This window comes from Henckelia pumila, chromosome 4 (genome assembly GCF_033568475.1).
Source record: "Henckelia pumila isolate YLH828 chromosome 4, ASM3356847v2, whole genome shotgun sequence".
Classification (NCBI taxonomy): domain Eukaryota; kingdom Viridiplantae; phylum Streptophyta; class Magnoliopsida; order Lamiales; family Gesneriaceae; genus Henckelia; species Henckelia pumila.
The window spans coordinates 172362313-172386567 of record NC_133123.1 but is presented as its reverse complement, the minus strand read 5'-3'; the positions used below and the strand labels follow the sequence as shown (position 1 = coordinate 172386567).

General features: G+C 37.9%; 1 protein-coding gene and 1 long non-coding RNA gene across 7 annotated transcripts; one reads left to right on the top strand and one right to left on the bottom strand.

Moving 5' to 3' along the window:
• The first annotated feature begins 13579 nt into the window (after positions 1–13579).
• On the top strand, positions 13580–19363 carry LOC140865884 (uncharacterized). Of its 2 annotated transcripts, none has more exons than XM_073270713.1 (8): positions 13580–13655; positions 13892–13983; positions 14948–15187; positions 15302–15457; positions 15988–16098; positions 16807–16932; positions 19110–19214; positions 19322–19363. In XM_073270713.1, the coding sequence occupies exons 3-7, from the start codon at positions 14953–14955 to the stop codon at positions 19130–19132; spliced, it is 651 nt and encodes a 216-aa protein (XP_073126814.1). In that variant the 5' UTR covers positions 13580–13655; positions 13892–13983; positions 14948–14952; the 3' UTR covers positions 19133–19214; positions 19322–19363. The 2 variants fall into 2 exon arrangements, with proteins under 2 accessions (XP_073126814.1, XP_073126815.1); XM_073270714.1 differs by lacking the exon at positions 13580–13655 and adding an exon at positions 13680–13799.
• LOC140865886 (uncharacterized) lies at positions 18263–23813 on the bottom strand. Of its 5 annotated transcripts, none has more exons than XR_012144748.1 (5): positions 23738–23813; positions 23410–23501; positions 22215–22454; positions 21945–22100; positions 18263–18487 (listed from the first exon to the last, which is right to left on the bottom strand). It is a non-coding gene; the product is annotated as an uncharacterized lncRNA (long non-coding RNA). The 5 variants fall into 5 exon arrangements; XR_012144749.1 differs by lacking the exon at positions 18263–18487 and adding an exon at positions 20397–21222; XR_012144747.1 differs by lacking the exon at positions 18263–18487 and adding an exon at positions 21282–21506.
• Between the last annotated feature and the right edge of the window lie 442 nt (positions 23814–24255).

The window sequence follows — 24255 nt, the reverse complement described above, 5'->3', positions numbered from 1 at the left end:
CGCTTCTTCCCAGAAGAGTGGAGTCCGACAACGTCGTCCGTACAACGCCTCAAAAGGTGCCATCCCAATGCTAGTATGATATATGTTGTTGTACGCGAACTCAATCAATGGCAAATGATCCTGTCAGGCTGTACCAAAGTCCATAGTACAAGATCGAAGCATATCCTCAAAAGTACGGATAGTGCGTTCTGACTGACCATCTGTTTTCGGATGATAGGCAGTACTCAAGCTGAGAGTAGTGCCCATCGCACGCTGAACACTCCCCCAGAACCTAGAAGTAAACTTGGGGTCTCGATCGCTGACAATGCTCACAGGCACTCCATGAAGTCGAACGATCTCCTGAACATACAAACGGGCCATACGATCCACGGTGTACTCTCGGCTATAGGCAATGAAATGCGCTGACTTGGTGAGTCGGTCCACCACAACCCAGATAGCATCACAATTCCTTAAGGACATCGGCAAATGGGTCACAAAATCCATCGTGATAAACTCTCATTTCCACTCCGGAATAGGCAGACTGTGAAGCAAACCTCCAGGTTGTCGGTGCTCTGCCTTGACCTGCTGACACACCAAACATCTCGAAACATACTGATACACGCAGCGTTTCATCCCTTTCCACCAAAACCGAGTACGTAGATCCTTGTACATCTTGTTGCTCCCCGGATGAATACTCAACTTGGTGCGATGTGCCAGAGACAAGATCTCCTCTCGCAACTCTTCATCCTGCGGAATCACAAGTCCACCAAACAAACACAGAAAACCATCTGATTAATAGTGAAATCCAGACGTACTACCCTCGTTGGCTAGACGAGCCAAACATTGGGTCTTTGAATCCGACATCTGAGCATCTCGAATTCGTGAATACAAAGCTGGCTCAGATAATATCGCAAACATCTGGATACTCTGCATACCTTTCTTATGCTTGAAGGTATACCCTGAAGTACCTGATCGCACTAGACATCGAACAAGTCTGAAGTGCGGATAGTCGTACCTTGTGACTCAAAGCATCAGCGGTGAGATTAGCAGCTCCCAGATGGTACTTAATCTCGCAATCATAGTCTTTAAGCAAGTCCATCCAACGTCTCTGCCTCATGTTCAACTCCGCCTGAGTGAACAAATACTTGAGACTCTTGTGGTCGGTAAAGATCTCAAATTTCTCGCCATACAGATAATGACGTCAGATCTTCAAAGCGAACACAATAGCTGCCAACTCCAAATCGTGAACTGGATAGTTTTCCTCGTGCAAATTCAACTGTCTATAAGTGTATGCTATAACATGTCCATTCTAAGTCAGGACACAACCTAACCCGTAAAGAGAGGCATCCGTGTATGTAGTAGCCCGTAACCAAAATCAGTAATTAAGGAAATAATCATAATTACTTGGGTAGAGTTTGGAAGCTCCGAAGGTGAGTTCGGAAGCTCCGATCGGGATCGGAAGCTCCGATCGGTATTACGTCAGGCATGACGTGTGGCAAGATCGGAAGCTCCGATCAGGACCGGAAGCTACGATCACCCCTATCCGGAGTCAACAAGTGATATTTTGACACGTGGCAGATCAGGATCTTCGGAAGCTCCGATGGCAGGATCGGATGTTCCGATCGAGGTTCGGACGTTCCGATCAAGGATCGGAAGTTCCGATCGTTGTCTATAAATAAAAGGCCGAGGCTTCACTTTCATTTGCCAATTCCGAGTTCTCCTTTTCATTCTAGTCCTTTTGGAGCTGTTCTAGTCTTCTTAGGCTTGGTCCGGAGGTCGGCGAGGCATTCGGTAGTCGTAGCGGAGTTGTGCCCAAGTTCTGGAGACATCGACATCAAAGGGCTAACGACGGACGAAGGTATAGCTTTTGCTTCCTATAAATATTTAGGAGTATGCAATAGCTTAGTTAAGGCTTTTAGAGCACTTTAATGATAGTAGTATCATTTGGCAGTGTAGAGCAGACTATAGGCGTGGACCTAGAGTTGGTAGAGCTTGCACTGTATTGAGGTACGAAAGTACTGTTCGAGATATCCTGACTGAGTATGCATGTATTATGTGACTGCATGATTTATATGCCATGATATTATGCTGCATTCATTTGCATCTTGCTGTATCTCCTTCGAGATGTCTGTTAGTAGGGTTGTACCCTATCCTGTTAGTGGATGGACTTCCATCGATTTGGGTCCGGCGTATCCACGGTTATCTCGGTATTGGAGCCACCTCCTGAAGTGACGGCACAGCGTGCTACATACCAGGTCCCGGTCTGTCTCTGTTATCTGATCCTTGACCTCGAGTCTATAGGGAGTTCACTTTGCATGCATGTATACTCATACTCTCGCACTGAGCATTTTATGCTCACGTCTCGTACTCTGTATTTTCTGGACACCCTATTCCATGGGGCAGGTTTGCGATTGGACGAGGAGGGTGGATCCAGGAAGGGCTAGTCAGCGGTTGGCCGGCTGGAGCTTCACTTAGGTTTTATTACTGTTGTTTGGGTTTATACAGCTATTCGATTTGGTTGTATATTTTTGGATAAATTACAGATTCCTTTACTTGGGATTGCATTTTGTTTATGGATTCCGCAGTTTTATTCTGATATCTGTTTAATTAAGTTAATTGCATGCCTAAGTTCTGTTTAGTAGGTGATCCGGGTAAGGGTCACTACATTTATGGTATCAGAGCATGCAAAAGATTTCTTGGGATTTAGTCTCATCTTGAGGTATTTTTGTAGATGTCAAATCGTGACGACCAGAGTTCTCATGGCAGTGTTGGTGGGCATTGGGGTGATGCCGACCGGGAGCCTCGTCGTGAACGGCGTCATCGTCATCATGATGAGGATCGTTTCACTGTGCGTCGATTCTTAGCTATGGGTCCTAAGCCCTTAGTTGGAGGTGAGTATCCGGAGGATGCGGAGAACTGGTTAGACCGCATGGAGATGACTTTTCAGACTTTCCAATGCACCGAGGAGCAGAAGATGGAGACCCTTGGCTATCTTCTGGATGGGCGTGCGCGCAGGTGGTGGAGGTTTACTTCTGCACCTTTTGTTGCGGCGAGAGGAGTGGCCACCTGGGCCGAGTTCCGCACAACTTTCCAAAAGCGGTATTTTCCTCCTGCACTCTGACAGTCCAAGGCAGGAGAGCTACTGAGTCTGCGATAGGGAGCCATGTCTATTGATGAGTATCAGCAGAGGTTCTTTGATCTGCTATCCTATTGCCCCAAGATTGCTGATAGCTCAGAGATGAAGTATAATCTGTTCCTTCAGGGCCTTAACCTTGAGATCCATGACCGTGTGGCGGTTGGTGACGACATGTCCTACGAGGGTTTGGTGAGCCGTTGTCACCAGGCAGAGGACAGCATTCGGCGAAACAGGTCTTTCCCTAAGTCGAGGCCTGCTAGTACTTTGGGTCCCCGTGCCCAAACTTTCAAGAAGTCTGGATCTTCTTCTTCCTCTGGTTCTGGAGGTGTTGTCCGTTACGGTAAGAAGGACAAGTTTGATCACTGTGGGAAGAACCATCCATCCGACAAGTGCCGCAGAGCTTCTGGAGCTTGTTTCCGTTGTGGAGAGACTGTTCATATCCGGAGGGATTGTCCACAGTCTGGGGGAGGCGGTTCTGGTTCTGGTTCAGGATCGGGTTCTCAGGCCACCGTACAGCAGAAGTCGCAGGGACAGTCTGCTGGGAGTTCTCATTTGAGGCCACGAGCTTCTGGCCAGGTGTTTGCCCTGAGACATGATCAGGCTGTGGAGGAGAATGAGAAAGTCATCGCAGGTACATTTCTGCTTTTTGGTATACCTGCTCTTGTACTTATTGACACTGGTGCATCTCATTCCTTCATTTCTGCACGTTTTGTTAAGAGGCATAAGTTACCATGCATTGCACTAGACGTAGTGATGTCTGTTTCTACTCCAACGGGCCAATCTGCTTTGGCTAAGCGTCTAGTGATGGGTTGCCCTTTAGAGTTCGAAGGGAACATTCTGTTAGCGAATCTCATGGTCCTGGCAATGGACGACTTTGATTGCATTCTGGGAATAGATATGTTAACTACCTATCGAGCTTCAGTGGACTGCTATCAGAGATTAGTACACTTTCATCCGGAAGGGAGTGAGAGTTGGTTTTTCTATGGTGAGGGAGCGCGACCCCCGATGCCTTTGGTATCAGCTTTGAGAGCCTGTCAAGCTCTGGAGTCTGGCGGGGAAGGCTACCTTATCTATGCAGTTGATTTGTCCGCTGAGAGTTTTGGGATAGAGAGCATTCCTGTTGTGGATGAATTTCCAGATGTGTTTCCTGATGAGATTCCGGGTTTTCCTCTTGCTAGAGAAGTCGAGTTTGGCATAGAGTTGATGCCGGGTACTTCGCCTATTTCTAGAGCACCGTATCGTCTGGCTCCGTCAAAGATGCGTGAGTTAAAGAATCAGCTACAGGATCTTTTGGACAAGGGGCATTCGTCCTAGTGTGTCTCCTTGGGGAGCTCCTGTTCTCTTCGTAAAGAATAAGGATGGGTCGATGCGGCTGTGCATTGACTATCAGCAGCTGAATCGAGTCACTGTGAAGAACAAGTATTCGTTGCCTCATATTGATGACTTGTTTGATCAGCTGCAGGGCACGTCAGTTTACTCCAAGATTGACTTGAGATCTGGGTATCATCAGTTGAGAGTCCATGATCAGGACGTAGCCAAAACTGCATTCCGTACTTGCTAAGGGCATTACGAGTTCCTAGTGATGTCATTTGGTTTGAATAATGCGCCGGCTATATTCATGGATCTGATGAACCGCGTCTTCAGGGAGTATTTGGACAAGTTTTTCGTGGTCTTCATTGACGACATCTTGGTGTATTCGCGTAATACGGAAGAGCATGTTTCTCACTTGCGGTTGGTACTACAGACTCTTCGAGATGAGCAGTTATACGCCAAGCTGAGCAAGTGTGAGTTCTGGATGGATAGAGTGGTCTTTCTTGGCCATATCATATCCAGGGAAGGGATTTCTGTTGATCCAAGCAAGATTGAAGCGGTACTTAATTGGTCGCGTCCGACGACAGTTGCTGAGATCCGTAGTTTTCTGGGTCTAGCAGGGTTTTATCGTCGCTTCATTCTGAACTTCTCTCAACTAGCTCGACCGTTGACGCAGCTTACCCGCAAGAGTGTGGATTTCGAGTGGTCCTCCGAGTGAGAGGAGAATTTCCGTGAGCTTCGACGGCGGTTGACTTCTGCGCCGGTGTTGGCATTACCGTCAGGATCTGGAGGGTATGTAGTTTACATGGATGCTTCTCTTCAGGGGTTAGGCTGTGTCCTGACTCAGAATGGGCATGTGATCGCATACGCTTCTAGAAAACTGAAGCTTCACGAGGACAACTACCCAGTCCATGATTTGGAATTGGCAGCCATTGTGTTCGCTTTGAAGATCTGGCGTCATTATCTGTATGGCGAGAAATTTGAGATCTTCACCGACCATAAGAGTCTCAAGTATTTGTTCACTCAGGCAGAGTTGAATATGAGGCAGAGACGTTGGATGGATTTGCTTAAGGACTATGATTGCGAGATTAAGTACCATCCGGGAACTGCTAATCTCACCGCTGATGCTTTGAGTCGCAAGGTGCGACTATCCGCACTTCAGACTTGTTCGATGTCTAGTGCGATTAGTGACTGTTGTACTTCAGGTTTTACCTTCAAGCATAAGAAAGGTATGCAGAGTATCCAGATGTTTGCGATATTATCTGAGCCAGCCTTGTATTCGCGGATCCGAGATGCTCAGATGACTGATTCGAAGACCCAGCGTTTAGCTCGTCTAGCTAACGAGGGTAGCTCATCTGGATTTCATTATCAGTCAAATGGCTTTCTGTGTTTGTCTGGTAGGCTTGTGATTCCACAGGATGAAGAGTTGCGAGAGGAGATTTTGTCTCAGGCGCATCGCACTAAGTTGAGTATTCATCCTGGGAGCAACAAGATGTACAAGGATCTACGTACTCGTTTCTGGTGGAAGGGAATGAAACGCAGTGTTTATCAGTTTGTTTCGAGATGTTTGGTGTGTCAACAGGTCAAGGCAGAAAATCGACGACCTGGAGGATTGCTTTACAGTCTGCCTATTCCTGAATGGAAATGGGAGTTTATCACTATGGACTTTGTGACCCATTTGCCGGTATCCCCGAAGAACTGTGATGCTATCTGGGTTGTGGTGGACCGACTCACCAAGTCAGCGCATTTCATTGCCTATAGCCGAGAGTACTCTGTGGATCGCATGGCACGGATGTACATTCAGGAGATCGTCCGACTTCATGGAGTGCCTGTGAGCATTGTCAGCGATCGGGACCCCAGGTTTACTTCTAGATTCTGGGGGAGTGTTCAGCGTGCGATGGGTACTACTCTCAGTTTGAGTATAGCCTATCATCCGAAGACTGATGGTCAGTCAGAGCGCACTATCCGTACGTTAGAGGATATGCTTAGAGCGTGCGTCATGGATTTTGGTTCAGCCTGGCAGGATCATTTGCCGTTGATCGAGTTCGCTTATAACAACAGCTATCACACTAGTATTGGGATGGCACCTTTTGAGGCGTTGTATGAGCGACGTTGTCGCACTCCACTCTTCTGGGAAGAAGTGGGGGAGAGACAGGCTGAGGGACCGGAGTTTATCCAGCAGGCGATAGACATTGTTGATCAGATCAAGAAACGGATTAAGACTGCACAGGATCGTCAGGCCAGCTATGCTAATATCAAGCGTAGGCCCTTGCAGTTCGAGGTCGGGGAGAAAGTGTTTCTGAGAGTGTCACCTTTCCGCAAGATTCTCAGATTTGGCCTTAAGGACAAGTTGTCTCCCAGATTTATCGGTCCGTTTGAGATCTTGGAGAGCATTGGCGATTTGGCTTATCGACTAGCTTTGCCACCGCATCTATCCAGTATTCACGACGTTTTCCACGTATCTCTATTGCGACGGTATGTGGCGAATGAATCTCATATTCTGCAGCGGTCTGAGGTTCAGGTAGACAAGGATTTGACTTATGTTGAGAAACCTCTTCGTATCCTGGATTATAAGGATAAGGTTTTACGGAACAAAGTCATTCCTTTGATTTTAGTTCAGTGGCAGCGCCGAGGCACTGAAGAAGCTACTTGGGAGCTTGAGGACAGGATGCGTAAAGACCATCCTGAGTTGTTTTGATTTCATTCTTTAAATTGTATTCAGTTGCAAACTCTGTAAACGTTTGATTTGAATAAAGAATGTTCTGATTTCTGTTTTTGCATTCGGTACTTAAGATCTGATTTCGAGGACGAAATATCTTAAGTGGGGGAGAATGTAGTAGCCCGTAACCAAAATCAGTAATTAAGGAAATAATCATAATTACTTGGGTAGAGTTCGGAAGCTCCGAAGGTGAGTTCGAAAGCTCCGATCGGGATCGGAAGCTCCGAACAGGATCGGAAGCTCCGATCGGTATTACGTCAGGCATGACGTGTGGCAAGATCGGAAGCTCCGATCAGGACCGAAAGCTCCGATCACCCCTATCCGGAGTCAACAAGTGATATTTTGACATGTGGCAGATCAGGATCTTCGGAAGCTCCGATGGCAGGATCGGATGTTCCGATCGAGGTTCGGACGTTCCGATCAAGGATCGGAAGTTCCGATCGTTGTCTATAAATAGAAAGCCGAGGCTTCACTTTCATTTGCCAATTCCGAGTTCTCCTTTCCATTCTAGTCCTTTTGGAGCTGTTCTAGTCTTCTTAGGCTTGGTCCGGAGGTCGGCGAGGCATTCGGTAGTCGTAGCGGAGTTGTGCCCAAGTTCTGGAGGCATCGACATCAAAGGGCTAACGACGGACGAAGGTATAGCTTTTGCTTCCTATAAATATTTAGGAGTATGAAATAGCTTAGTTAAGGCTTTTAGAGCACTTTAATGATAGTAGTATCATTTGGCAGTGTAGAGCAGACTATAGACGTGGACCTAGAGTTGGTAGAGCTTGCACTGTATTGAGGTACGAAAGTACTGTTCGAGATATCCTGACTGAGTATGCATGTATTATGTGACTGCATGATTTATATGCCATGATATTATGCTGCATTCATTTGCATCTTGCTATATCTCCTTCGAGATGTCTGTTAGTAGGGTTGTACCCTATCCTGTTAGTGGATGGACTTCCATCGATTTGGGTCCGGCGTATCCACGGTTATCTCGGTATGGGAGCCACCTCCTGAAGCGACGGCACAGCGTGCTACATACCAGGGCCCGGTCTGTCTCTGTTATCTGATCCTTGACCTCGAGTCTATAGGGAGTTCACTTTGCATGCATGTATACTCATACTCTCGCACTGAGCGTTTTATGCTCACGTCTCGTACTCTGTATTTTTTGGACACCCTATTCCATGGGGCAGGTTTGTGATTGGACGAGGAGGGTGGATCCAGGAGGGGCTAGTCAGCGGTTGGCCGGCTGGAGCTTCGCTTAGGTTTTATTACTGTTGTTTGGGTTTATACAGCTATTCGATTTGGTTGTATATTTTTGGATAAATTACAGATTCCTTTACTTGGGATTGTATTTTGTTTATGGATTCCGCAGTTTTATTCTGATATCTGTTTAATTAAGTTAATTGCATGCCTAAGTTCTGTTTAGTAGGTGATCCGGATAAGGGTCACTACAATGTACACCACATACCCTCCAGATCCTGACGGTAATGCCAACACCGACGCAGAAGTCTTCCGCCGTCGAAGCTCACAGAAATTCTCCTCACACTCGTAGGACCACTCGAAATCCACACCCTTGCGGGTAAGCTGCATCAATGACCGAGCTAGCTGAGAGAATTTTATAATGAAACGACGATAATAACCTGCTAGACCCAGAAAACTACGGATCTCAGCGACCGTCGTTGGACGCGACCAATTAAGCACGGCTTCAATCTTGCTCGGATCAACAGAAATCTCATCCCTGGATATGATATGGCCAAGACAAACCACTCGATCCATCAAGAACTCACACTTGCTCTGTTTGGCGTACAACTGCTCATCCCGAAGAGTTTGCAATACCACTCGTAAGTGAGAAACTTGCTCTTTCGCATTACGCGAATACACCAAGATGTCGTCAATGAAAACCACGACAAACTTGTCTAAATACTCCCTGAAGACACGGTTCATCAGATCCATAAATATAGCCGGCGCATTAGTCAATCCAAATGGCATCACTAGAAACTCGTAATGCCCATAGCGAGTACGGAATGCAATCTTGGCTATATCCTGATCTCGGACTCTCAACTGATGATATCCAGATCTCAAGTCAATATTGGAGTAAACCGAAGTGCCCTGCAGCTGATCAAACAAGTCATCAATACGAGGCAAAGGATACTTGTTCTTCACAGAAAACTCAGTTCATTTGCCGATAGTCAATGCACAACCGCATAGACTCATCCTTCTTCTTCACAAAAAGAACAGGAGCTCCCCAAGAAGATGCACTAGGACAAACGATACTATACCGACTTCAATCTTCCAACTGACCAAAGCTGCTACCTCGCAACTCTGCTGACTTCAATTCAATCTATCATAAGAAGTCAATAGGATCAATATCGACATCCAAAAGCTCAATCAAACTCGATACGATCAAAATATTGAACGATGACCAAAACTCAAACTGACGGCATAACGGCTAAAAACTGATCAAACCGGAAACGCAGACAGCAAGATATCAATTAAATAAACTCATAATCATCTCAATATCATCAAAACAATTCAAATCCTTCAAATCTAAAATCTCCATTTTCGAAATAATCTTCCAAAAATCAAAACAATTCCGACGACGCTCTATTTCAAAACCGACAGAGAATAAACGATCAGAACTCTGCCAAGATCAACATACTCCAAAATCAATCGATTCTAACAACATCCAAAAATAGAAGTCTAGTTGATCGAAGAAAAACTTACTATAGAACGAAGCTCTTGCAGTCGTGATCGCTAATCTGCCTTCAGAAATAAATTCCAACGGACGGATCGAGCTAAAATGGAAATCCCAAACTTGAAATCACAAAGGGGCGGTTTCCATGGAGGATCACGTTGAAGGGGATGAAGATGGAGTGATTAGAAAGTCAACAACACTTATAAATATCTAATAAATCCAATAATTGCGTTTTAGTCCCTGAAAATTCTGAAAATTGCATTCTAGTCCCTGATCAAAATCAAATCCGCCCTCGACTTTTAAAATCTTTGATTATCTCAAATAAAGACCATTAAGATAATTTTGGGGCGTTACACCCAGTGTCTCCATCTTCTGCTCCTCAGTGCAGTGGAAAGTATGGAAAGTCGTCTTCATGCGGTCTAACCAGTTCTCCGCATCCTCTAGAGACTCGCCTCCAACCAAGGGCATAGGACCCACCTGCAGGAAGCGGCGCACACTGAAATGATCCTCATCACGACGATGATGATGATGACGCTCCCAACTATGCTCACGGTCATCGTCTCCCCAGCGTCCACCTCCACTTCCATAGCTACTCTGATCATCGTAGTTCGCCATCTACAAAAGTACCTCACGGTTATCTTATGCAGAATCTAAATTTCCAAGAATACTATGCATGCTCTGATACCATAAATGTAGTGACCCTTACCTGGATCACCTAATAAGCAGAACTTAGGCATGCAATTAACTTAATTAAACAAAAATCAGAATTAAACTGCGGAAACTATAAACAATTATACAATCCCAAGAAAAGGAATCTGTAAATATCCGAATAGTTTAAACAACAAAATCGAAAGCTGTATCAACCCAATAACAACAGTATAAAAACCTAGACGAAGCTCCAGCTGGCTGACTACTGCTTAGCTCCTCTTGGATCCACCCGCCTCGTCCAATCGCAAACCTGCCCCAAGGAATAAGGTATCCAGAAACACAGAGTACGAGACGTGAGCATAAAATGCTCAGCACGAGAGTATGAGTATACATGCATGAAAGTGAACTCCCTAAAACTCGAGGTCAAGGATCAGATAACAAAGACAGACCGGGCCCTGGTATGTAGCACGTTGTGTCGTCGCTTCAGAAGGTGGCTCACATACCAAAAATACCAGTGGATACGCGGGACCCAAATCGATGGAATTCCATCCACTAACAGGATAGGGTAAACCCTACTAACAGACATCTCAATAGAGATAGCTCAAGATGTAAATGTATGCAGCATAAAATCATGGCATATAAATCATGCAGTCACATAATACATGCATACTCAGTCAGGATATCTCAAACAGTACTTTCGTACCTCAAATATTAGGCAAGTGCTATCAGCTCTAGGTCCACGCCTATAATCCACACTACACTGCCAAATGATACTAATATCATTATAGTGCTCTAAAAGCCTTAACTAGGCTATTTCATACTCCTAAATATTTTTAGGAAGCAAAAGCTATACCTTCGTCCGTCGTTAGCCATTTGCTGTCGATTGCCTCAAAACTAGGCCACAGCTTCGCTACGACGCCTAGATCACTATGCCACTTCCGGATTCCCAATGGGACGCCTAGAATTCCCTAAATCTGAGTTATAAGGCTAAGGAATCGAGAGAGAAAAGGTTAAAGGTGTGCTCAAATGTGAGCCTCGGCACCCCTATTTATAGACCACGAAAGGAACGTCCGTTCCTCAACGTTGCGTCCATTCTGCCTGATGAATGTTGCGTCCGTTCACCATCGTTGCTTCCGATGGTGCCAATGTCATATCAAGTACGTAAGCAGTGACGCATTTCTGATGGCACGAACGTTGCATCCGTTCCTAGAACGTTTCTTCCGTTCTGCCTGACCTTCCAAACCATTTCTTATCATTCTGGGTCTAATCTCGGGCTCTGTTAATCAATTAGAAGTCTCCTTAATCATGTTTATTGGATTAAATAACAGTTAATCACTAAAAATAGGTTCGGGCTACTACAAATTATATCAAGGGCATCATTATCATCGTTTAGAGATATGAACATCTTCTATTGTGTTTCTATGCATTGCAGAATCATGAATTCAAGAAAAATTTATGTACGTTTTTTGTCGGTCCTCAAAAATAAATCGATCAAGATATATCCACTATAGATTGAGATCACAGACATATGCTTCTTGTACTTACAACAACCAAAAAACACAAGATTGCAAGAACTATTTTCATATTTCATTCTCAACCCAATCAATAAAATTATTACATTCAATAAAATAAGATAAAAAAATAAGATCATGGTTTTATTCATAACACATTCCACAAAAAAATATTACAGAATCATACTTTTAGGCAGGAGATTTGAATAACATAAGAACTATCCATATAATATTTATAATCTAGTACTAAACTATAAAAATTGAGAATGAAAAGTTATAATCGAGAACAATTACGAATTTCAAATAATCAATCCACAATTGGTTGAGATGAACCAAAGACCCTCTCATATACGTAAAACTTAAATATTGTCCATCAAATCTGTATACTTCACGCGATGTAAGGAACTTAAACATAACTACAAGACAACATACACAACCCTCAAAGAATCAGTCAATTGAAAAAAAAAAAAAAAAAAAAAAAAACCCCAATCATCAAGATGGAATCGCATCTAAAAAATTTCTTAATTTTTCAGATAAAAATCATACTTTAAACTTGTTGTTTCGATGCTGGTTCTTTGCAAATATTTTCAAAATCTAATGTTTCTTGGCTTTAAACTCTTTTCGCCTCAGTTTGTTGCACCAAACGTCGACACAAATGTATAGATCGTCGTTGATTTAGCCGTTAAGGGTTCAAATAGAAGGCAAATTAGGCAAACGTTGGATTGAAAAGAGAGAAGAACTGTTATTAAATCAATATTTATTGTTCAAATCGGTATTATTGAGTTTTCATATTATTTGAAGGTAATTTTATAATTTTACCTCAATTAGGGATCTCAAACAAATGACAGGCTTTTGTCAGGGAGTTAGAAAAAATAATCTCTAAATCAGGGATTGAGAGACAACTTCAGTTTGTTAATGAAGATTTAAAGGCAATTTCTCCATAAGAGGGGATAATCATCTATAATAACCATATATTTATAATAATATCATATTTGTTTTATTGATTCTATATAATATAATGATACCCACCGATTATTGAAAAAGAATACGTGTAGCTAATCACTACTTTTGGCATTGGGGAAGAAAAAAAGCCAAGACTTTTATATAATTATTAGCGACCGAGGCACGCGCGTTGCGTGTGCGAGATAATTAAAGTTTAAAGTATATTTTAATATGAAACAATGATGTTTTTATAATGAAAATTTTGTGTGTGATTTGTAATTACATTAAATATAATCATCGGTGTACTTACAATTTTTTAGAACAATAATTATATTGAAATAATTATCATCAATTCCCCATCACTATGTAAACATAAAAAATAATAAATAATTTAAATTGATTATCTAACATTATTTAAAGAATATTGAAAAAAAAAATATTCATCTTTACCTTCACATTGCAACATTTTGTATCTCTAATGTTCACTTATCTATACTATTCTATACTATATTATAATACTTCTCCCCCTTTTAATAACTACTTTGGTCAGCCTTTTGATGACACCAACATATTATTACATTTTTACCCTCAAAACATACCTATGAAAATCACGGTTATTGGATAAAAAACACAAAATACTCGCATATCATCCATGGTCTTTTGAAATTCTACCCACGTTTATCTCAGAAACACGTTCCCAACTGATTAATCCCGATGAATCAGGTATTATCTCTTTCATTATATTTCCTTCCCAACGTTTCGCAACAACCAAGAGCTTCACAGGCTATTCATTATCACAAGAATCGAGTTGCCATTAACGCAAAATCCCGATTGATCGATGGGCAGATAGATAGATGCGTAGCAGATGTTTGTAATTTGTTTTGATTTATCCCGATTGATAGATGCGTAGCAGATGTTTTTAATTTGTTTTGATTTATTTTTGTGCTGTTTTTTTGTAGCACTGAAAATTCCCAGTAATCGGCCTTTCCCTGCAATCAAAAATTCTGGGACCATATAATCAGCCAACTGCCTCTCCATTTTTTGTTTTGAGGTAATCGATTCTTCCCAGCAATCCGATATTTACTCTCTTTACTTCAGTCAGCTTTCACAAATTTTTTACTTATTTGTGGATGAATAATGAATTTATTCTCTGTTTATTTCTTTTCTGTTTGTTTATTATACGTGGATTAAGTTTTTTTTCTATGTTTACACAATTTCATTGGTTCTCCTCTCATGTGTCGGATATTGGAGATTAAATATGCATTTAGGTTATTCAACTTTATGGTGTTCTTGACTGCCACCTGTTTGATGAAATTCACACAAAACCATGATCTCCTTCGCCCCATTGTAAGAGCATCCAAATACATTAGGGGAAAGCGAGGTCCAATGAGTGGGCTGAATGTCACCGTTTGGTCTTTTTCTGTTGCATTACATTTTCATTGTATTCTCTGTCTTATCCAACCACCTTAATATATGTGATAATAATATGTTCTCTTTTTTCATATATTATTTTGTATGAATTATGTAGTGGACATGGGCAGGGGTTATTGTATGGCAGCAAATCATGTGGTTCATTACTCCCTTTCGGTTTTATGTGGCAACATTCATTCGTTCATGTATTGTAAGTGGTCATTGTTTGTGACATTTTCCAGCCTTTTGTTGATTTAGAATAACAGTGTTGTACACACATGCTGGCCAGTTATTTTCAATTTCCAATTGACCACTTGCGGTTTGATGCAGAATACAACAGGCTTTTATGTGCTCATTTCTCCTATTTTTTTGTTTGTTGATTTTGGAGATGTCATTTTTCTTTGCTGGTAAATTAATTTCTCATCTCGAAACCATTTTCATATCATATCTACGAAATGACTGCCAATTGTTTGATGAAATTTCACACCAATCATATATATGTTTAGGTGTGACATTAATTCATTATTGTTATTTTTTTTGGTTTTAATAATTTTAATCATGGTGGATTTTTTTTTTTATCATCAACTGAATATATGTCATTATAGCTTTAATGGCTTCTTCTCCCACACGCACTATTGATCCTAGTAATCCGAGCGACAATCGTAGACGTCAATTAAACACGGCGCTTCAACGATTAAGAAGACAATCAATGACAGAAGAACAACGAGAAGAACTTCTTTCACGGCGCCGGTCAAATTACCACCAACGAAGATATGGGAATGAGCGCATAACATCTCCACCTGAATCAGTGTTGCATGTCTCTAATGTTACTCCCAATTCGCTCGGTATCAACTTCACGATATACAAATTTAAACAAATATTTCGAGTCATTTATTAATCATTGTTTTTCGTATTTATTTTGGTTTCTATTGTCATTCGATAATATTATAATCAAACAGAAGGAGAAAATAACATTTCTCGACGACGTGAACAACGAAGGCTTTTTGAAAGGCAAAAACGACACACAATGACTAATGATGAAAGGATTACATATTTGGCACAAAGAAGAGAGGCTTATCGGAGGAGGACACGACCTTCTACAACTTCTCACGAAGGTGAAAGATTTGTATTATATAGTTAAGGATTTTTTTTAAGTATATTTTTTTGAACTTATTAAACATTTTAAAATATTTATTTTACAAATATTGCATTATATAATGCATTATATAATGCAGTTTAAAATGGTATATTATTACAATTTCGTAGCAATATGGAATTTTTTTTGTCAATATTTCAAAATCGTAGCACTCTGGAAATTTTTTTATAAAATCTTATTTGTTATAAAGATTAGTGATTTCTTATCTGATTAAATTAATACTTTCAAAGTCTAAATTTATGTCTTTGACCATATCTAATTATATGGTATTTTATTTAATAATATATATATTCGTAATTCTGAAACTGATTCCTATTTCTAATTTATAATTGTGTTCATTTATAATTTAGGTGACATGTAGATTGAAAATAATTTTGAACATAATTTATATTTTCTCTTAAAAATATCTACAAATTATATATTTATTTTTTATTTAAAAATATATACAAATATTTTTGAATAATTTTTTAAATATGTTTTTCATATAAGGTACTGATGACACCATGATTCAGCAAATGTATCACGTACAACCAATACCTTATCAGAGCTTAACATCAAATTTTCTCCGTGGAAGTACAAGCACAAATTATGATCCTCAAGGTATTTCAAACATTATATTAATCGATAGTAAATTTTGTATATTATGTTTGACACATCACATATGACATACTATACATAAGTTAATATTTCTTATGCAATTTTGAATTTATAAAATTCGAAAAAATTTGAATTGATTTGAAAATTTTATAACAATCTTATCTGCATTTATAAATTGTAATTTTTTATTTTAATATTTTATACTTTTTATTTAAATATAAAATTATATATTTATTTTTTATATGTTCATTTATTTAATCACATTGTATCATTTTACAACGTATTAGAGATGTTCGGTGTATCACGATATATATGTTCACGTCGATATTTTTATAACAATCTTATATGCATTTACAAATTGTAATTTTATTACTTATTAATTTATTTATACTTTTTATTTAAAAATAGCATTATATTTATTTTAATATGTTCATTTATTTAATCACATCGTATAATTTTACAATGTATTATTTTTTTATTAATTAAAAAACTATTGTTTCTTTAATTGCATTTCAACAAATAACTTTAATTACTAAAAAAACACGTGGTTTTTTTATTACAAACAAATTAACATACATAAATTTACATTGTTAAAAAAAATTCCTAAATTTTATTTTTTAAAACATATATCACAAAATATAGTTACAATTCCAACAATTATGTTCCTCAAATTTTTTATGAATAATGTTTTAAAAAATTTTTCTATACAAGGTACTGATGACACCATGATTCAGCAAATGTGTAACGTACAACCAATACCATATCAGAGTTTAACATCAAATTTTGTTCGTGGAAGTACAAGCACATGTCAACAACCCACAAATTATGCTCCTCAAGGTATTTCAAACATATATTATATTAATCGATATTAAATTTTGTATAATACGTTTGACACATCACATATATATGATGTACTGGATATCAATGTTTTCATAACCAAATCGGTAATCAAACCAATAAACCCATAAAAACGGTTCAAACGGTTCAAACGGACAGTCGAATCGGAGTACTATTATTATATATTAAGAAATAATAATAGAATAATAGAATATAATAATTGATATATTTCAACATTTTAAAACCTTAAATATGTATTATATAATAAAAATATGTAATTATCAAAGTTCAAAAACGTTTAGATAACAAAAAAAAAAAGCTAAAATATTATCAAAATAATATTTTTAGCAATGTTAAAAACCAAATAATAGTATATCCACAAATAAAATTTTTAATATATTAAATAATTTCTTTACAGATAATAAAAAATTTTAAAAATTCTATGAAAAATTACGCATAAATTGATAAGAGCAAAGTTTTTAATGTATCTTAAGAGCAAGCAGATTTTGAGGAAAAAAATTACGTAAGATCAAAAGATTTCTTCTACAATTTTGAATTCATAAAATTCGAAATATTTTGAATTGATCTGCAAATTTTTTATCAAGATCTTATCTGAATTTATAAATTGTAATTATATATTTTATTATTTTATAATATTTATTTAAATATTACATTATATATTTATTTTTTATATGTTCATCTATTTAATGACATTGTATCATTTTACACCGTATTATGCTTTGTATTAATTAAAAACATAATTTCTTCTTTAATTGTATTTCAAAAAATAAATTTAATTAATAAAAATGTGGTTACATATAAAAAACACAAAATTTATGATCACTCTACATTTTATTTAATCACTTTAATGGTATATATATATATATATATATATATATATATTATAACAATTTTAATTCAATACTTGAGTTGTGTATTTTCTTATATTCAAAATTTAATTTATTTTCACTTTCGCGGGATGAAATTAATAACAAGTTAAGTTATTTTTGATTTTAGAAATTGAAATTATGAATGAATTTACTATAAATCAAACAAATCGGTTATAATTTATTGGCTACAACAAAATATAGAATGAAAACAATAATGCTCTCAACAACGAAAAATTATCAATCATAATTTAATTTAAGTATCAATCTAATCAGAAACACAAAATTTATCATCACTCTACATTTTATTTAATAACTTTAATGGTCACAATATATATATATATATATATATATATATATAGATATAAAAAATAATGCGAGAAATCAAGTGAAATACTTGGATCCACACATATTTATTTTATAAATTTATTTGCATCATGTCATATATGTATATTTTACTAGATTGAGCTATATATAACTACAGGAACAAGAAATAGTGAAAAAAATATAATTGTTAATGATCGACGAGGTTCACGTCCACGTCGATATCATAATTTGGCAAGAAATGTCCATCAGAGTCAACATAATGGTCAATGGAATTTGCCCAATCCAACACATTGTCCATATTGTGAAGCTTTATTGTTCCATGGTGAAACATCTCAACTATGCTGTAGAAATGGGCGTACCAAATTACATCTTATACAATCTCCAATTGAATTGCAAGAGCTATATAATGAGAACAATGAACAGAGTAGATATTTCAAACAGCATATTAGAGCTTATAATTATGTTTTCTCTTTCACATCGATGGGAGTCAGTATAGATGAATTTTTGGCAACCGGTTCAAATGGAATTTATACATTTCGTGCTCATGGGTCAATATATCACTCAATCGGAAGTCTTCTACCAAATGAAAATTCTAGGCCGAGGTACATGCAGATGTGGATTGTAGACACAGATCATGAAATAGATAATAGACTTGAAGAAAATCAAGGACTACGACGAGAGCTTCTCATAAAAATACAAAACATCCTCGATCTATACAATCCATTTGTGCATGTATTTCGGCAAATTGGCAGATGTGAAGACATACCTAGCTGCAAGCTCATCATAAAGGAACAACAACCTAATCAACATCAATACAATTTACCGACGGCATCTCAGGTTGCTGCTGTTATCGTTGACAATGAATGTTCGTATAACTTGAGTAGTCGTGACATTATTATACAAGGAATTGGTGGTCATCTTATGAATATCCAAGATATCGTTGGTTATTATGATCCCCTACAGTATCCTCTCCTTTTGCCATATGATACGTATGGTTGGGATACAAACAGCATAAACAAAGATGGTTCCCGGGTTACATGCTTAAACTACTACGCATATATGCTACAGGTTAGCAGAATAACATATCACCCTATGCTTAATCAACAAATAAATTATTTCTTAACTTCAAATATTGGTATATCTCTAAAGTTATGAAAATCATCCTTTTGTTCTAGATACGAGAAAATTCTTCATCATTACTACTTCGCGGAGGTCGGCTCCTACAACAATATGTAGTTGACAACTACGTAAAGATTGAAACACATAGACTAAGGTGGATCCGTACAAATCAAAGCAACATCCGTTCTGACCTTTATCAAGGGCTACATGATTGTTTAAATGGGGGAGAGAATAACGCAGGTATAAAAAACTAATTTCAAACTAACATTTTTTAAAAAAAAAAATTTACTGCTTATGTGCTAACAAATACATTATACAGGAAATGTGGGTCACAGAATAGTACTACCATCAACATTCGTTGGAAGCCCACGTGATATGTATCAACGATACCAAGATGCAATGACTTTGGTACAAACATATGGGAAGCCAGATTTAATGATTACAATGACATGCAATCCTAATTGGCATGAAATAAAAGAGCAACTACTTCCCGGGCAATCTCCCCAAGATCGTCCAGATTTGATTACAAGGATATTCAAAATAAAATTCGATGAATTTAAGAAAGATGTGGTGGATAAAGGAGTTCTAGGAAGAGTTCGCTCTTACTCATATGTCATCGAATATCAAAAGAGGGGACTGCCTCATGTGCACATGTTGGTTATATTTGACAACATTGATAAGTTACATTCTCCAAACGACTTTGACTCAATTGTGCGTGCAAAAATACCTTCAGAAAGGGATGAACCCAATCTATATGAAGCTGTTAAACACCATATGATACATGGACTGTGTGGTTTAATCAATCCTCATAGTCCATGTATGAAAGATGGTAAGTGCAAAAAGAACTTCCTAAAACCATTTGTTGCATATACTTCTCGAGGTAATGACTCATATCCTTTGTATCAGAGACGTGAAGATATGCGAGTTGTATCTAACAACAACGATCAAGTCATCATTGACAATGGTTGGGTTATCCCTTACAATCCGTGGCTTCTGTTGAAATATGATTGTCATATTAATGTTGAAGTATGTGGGGGTATTAAATGTGTCAAATACATATACAAATACATTCACAAAGGACCTGATCGTGTTGTGTTAGAGTTACGTAATAGAAAAAATTGTGATGAAATCCAATAGTATGTGGATGGAAGGTGGATTTGCCCTTCTGAGGCACTCTGAAGAATTTATTCATTTGAATACATTAGGATACATCCTTCAGTTATTCGGTTGCAAATACATTTACCAAATGAGCAGTTAATCCGTTTCAATCCAGAGCAATCATTAGGCGATATACTTGCAAATGACGACAATTCGAAGACTATGCTTACTGAATTTTTCAAAATGAATTCTAATCCTACCATGGTTGAGAAGTACTTATATCGGGAGTTTCCACAACATTATGCGTGGATACAATCTGGAAAAAATTGGACGTGTCGACGTAGTCAAAATAAAGTTGTTGGAAGGATATATGTTGTTTCATCATCTGAAGGCGACAGGTTTTACCTCCGTATACTTTTGAACCATGTTAAAGGGCCAAGTTCTTTTGAGGAACTTAAAGAAGTAAATGGGATTACATATACAACATTCAAAGAAGCAGCTGAAATGAGGGGTCTTCTCCAACAAAATGATTATATTCGTCAATGCTTGCAGGAAGCATGTTCTTCTAACATGCCATCTTCATTAAGAAGGTTGTTTGTGTCCATATTGGTGTTCTGCCAACCAACAGGAGTTAGAGAACTTTGGGATGAGTTTAACCTATATATGTCTGAAGATTATGGTAGATCTATTTCAGGAAGTAGTTTATTTATCACAAATAAATTGCTTCTTGAGATACGACGATTGCTGCATCAATATAAAAAAAAATTGGATGACTTTGATTTGCCACCAATAAGTGCCGACTTCTTAGGAGATTCCCCACTGCCGAGAATAATCAAGGATGAGCTGTCAATCGAAATACCTAAAGAAGATTTGAGATCTATCAAACATTTAAATGCGCATCAAAAGATGGCTTTTGATACTATAATGGAAAGTATTATGTGCAATCACTCAAACATTTTCTTCATTGATGGTCCAGGTGGGACTGGTAAAACTTTTCTTTATCGATCAATTCTGGCACAGTTACGAAAAAATGGTAAAATTGCAATTGCAGTAGAAACTTCTGGAATTGCTGCAACATTGTTTCCCGGTGGTAGGACTGCATATTCACGCCTCCAAATACCACTAATACCGACAACATCAACACTTTGCAAGATTAACAAGCAGTCAGATCTTGCAGAGTTAATAAGACGTGCAACAACTGTGATATGGGATGAGGCTCCAATGGCAAATCGTTATGCTTTTGAAGCTTTCAGTCAAACTTTCCAAGATATAATGGATAACCAATTGCCATTTGTAGGAAAGACTATTATTTTTGGTGGTGACTTTAGGCAAGTATTACCAGTTGTTAAACGAGGATCAATGAGAGATCAAATTGCTGCCAGTATTTCAAGGTCGTCGTTTTGGAATTCAGTGAAGATATTACACTTACAACAAAATATAAGATCCGCCCAAGATATTGAGTTCTCACAATTTCTTTTACGGGTTGGTGATGGTTTAGAAGAAAATGTAGGTGGTAATTTTATAAAGTTGCCGAATTCGATGATCATACCATGGGAAAGTAAAACTATTAAATGTATATACCTTCGTGAGAAGTTGTAGAAGGTCGTGTCCTCCTCCTATAAGCCTCTCTTCTTTGTGCCAAATATGTAATCCTTTCATCATTAGTCATTGTGTGTCATCTTTGCCTTTCAAAAAGCCTTCGTTGTTCACGTCGTCGAGAAATGTCATTTTCTCCTTCTGTTTGATTATAATGTTATCGAATGACAATAGAAACCAAAATAAATACGAAAAACAATGATTAATAAATGACTCGAAATATTTGTTTAAATTTGTATATCGTGAAGTCGATACCGAGCGAATTGGGAGTAACATTAGAGACATGCAACACTGATTCAGGTGGAGATTTTATGCGCTCATTCCCATATCTTCGTTGGTGGTAATTTGACCGGCGCCGTGAAAGAAGTTCTTCTCGTTGTTCTTCTGTCATTGATTGTCTTCTTAATCGTTGAAGCGCTGTGTTTAATTGACGTTTACGATTGTCGCTCGGATTACCAAGATCAATAGTGCGTGGGGGAGAAGAAGCCATTAAAGCTATAATGACATATATTCAGTTGATGATAAAAAAAAATCCACCATGATTAAAATTATTAAAACTAAAAAAAATAACAATAATGAATTAATGTCACACCTAAACATATATATGATTGGTGTGAAATTTCATCAAAAAATTGGCAGTCATTTCGTAGATATGATATGAAAATGGTTTCGAGATGAGAAATTAATTTACCAGCAAAGAAAAATGACATCTCCAAAATCAACAAACAAAAAAATAGGAGAAATGAGCACATAAAAGCCTATTGTATTCTACTTCAAACCGCAAGTGGTCAATTGGAAATTGAAAATAACTGGCCAGCATGTGTGTACAACACTGTTATTCTAAATCAACAAAAGGCTGGAAAATATGTCACAAACAATGACCACTTACAATACATGAACGAATGAATGTTGCCACATAAAACCGAAAGGGAGTAATGAACCACATGATTTGCTGCCATACAATAACCCCTGCCCATGTCCACTACATAATTCATACAAAATAATATATGAAGAAAGAGAACATATTATTATCACATATATTAAGGTGGTTGGATAAGACAAAGAGAAGACAATGAAAATGTAATGCAACAGAAAAAGACCAAACGGTGACATTCAGCCCACTCATTGGACTCGCTTCCCTAACGTATTTGGATGCTCTTACAATGGGGCGAAGGAGATCATGGTTTTGTGTGAATTTCATCAAACAGGTGGCAGCCAAGAACACCATAAAGTTGAATAACCTAAATGCATATTTAATCTCCAATATCCGACACATGAGAGGAGAACCAATGAAATTGTGTAAACATAGAAAAAAAAAATAATCCACGTATAATAAACAAACAGAAAAGAAATAAACAGATAATAAATTCATTATTCATCCACAAATAAGTAAAAAATTTGGGAAAGATGACTGAAGTAAAGAGAGTAAATATCGGATTGCTGGGATTACCTCAGAACAAAAAATGGAGAGGCAGTTGGCTGATTATATGGTCCCAGAATTTTTGATTGCAGGGAAAGGCCGATTACTGGGAATTTTCAGTGCTATAAAAAAACAGCACAAAAATAAATCAAAACAAATTACAAACATCTGCTACGCATCTATCAATCGGGATAAATCAAAACAAATTACAAACATCTGCTACGCATCTATCTATCTGCCCATCGATCAATCGGGATTTTGCGTTAATGGCAACTCGATTCTTGTGATAATGAATAGCCTGTGAAGCTCTTGGTTGTTGCGAAACGTTGGGAAGGAAATATAATGAAAGTGATAATACCTGATTCATCGGGATTAATCAGTTGGGAACGTGTTTCTGAGATAAACGTGGGTAGAATTTCAAAAGACCATAGATGATATGCGAGTATTTTGTGTTTTTACCCAATAATCGTGATTTTCATAGGTATGTTTTGAGGGTAGAAATGTAATAATATGTTGGTGTCATCAAAAGGTTGACCAAAGTAGTTATTAAAAGGGGGAGAAGTATTATAAGATAGTATAGATAATGTCGTCAATAAATAACTCTCAAGTACAATTAACAAATACAAAATTATCACTTCTAATTTGTTATTCTAATTTTTTTTTAAAGTAACTTTTAACACATCAAAACATAAACATATTATTAGATACTTCAACACAATATGTTCACCATCTTTGATTACCTACGCAATATTTAAAACCAATAAACAGAAAGGAAGGAAAAAAACAAGTCCAAGTGTGGGGATGATTTAAAACACATTAAAAATTGTGCTTGGATGGAAAGATTTACTCAAATATATTTTTGTTTTTTAAAGAAGT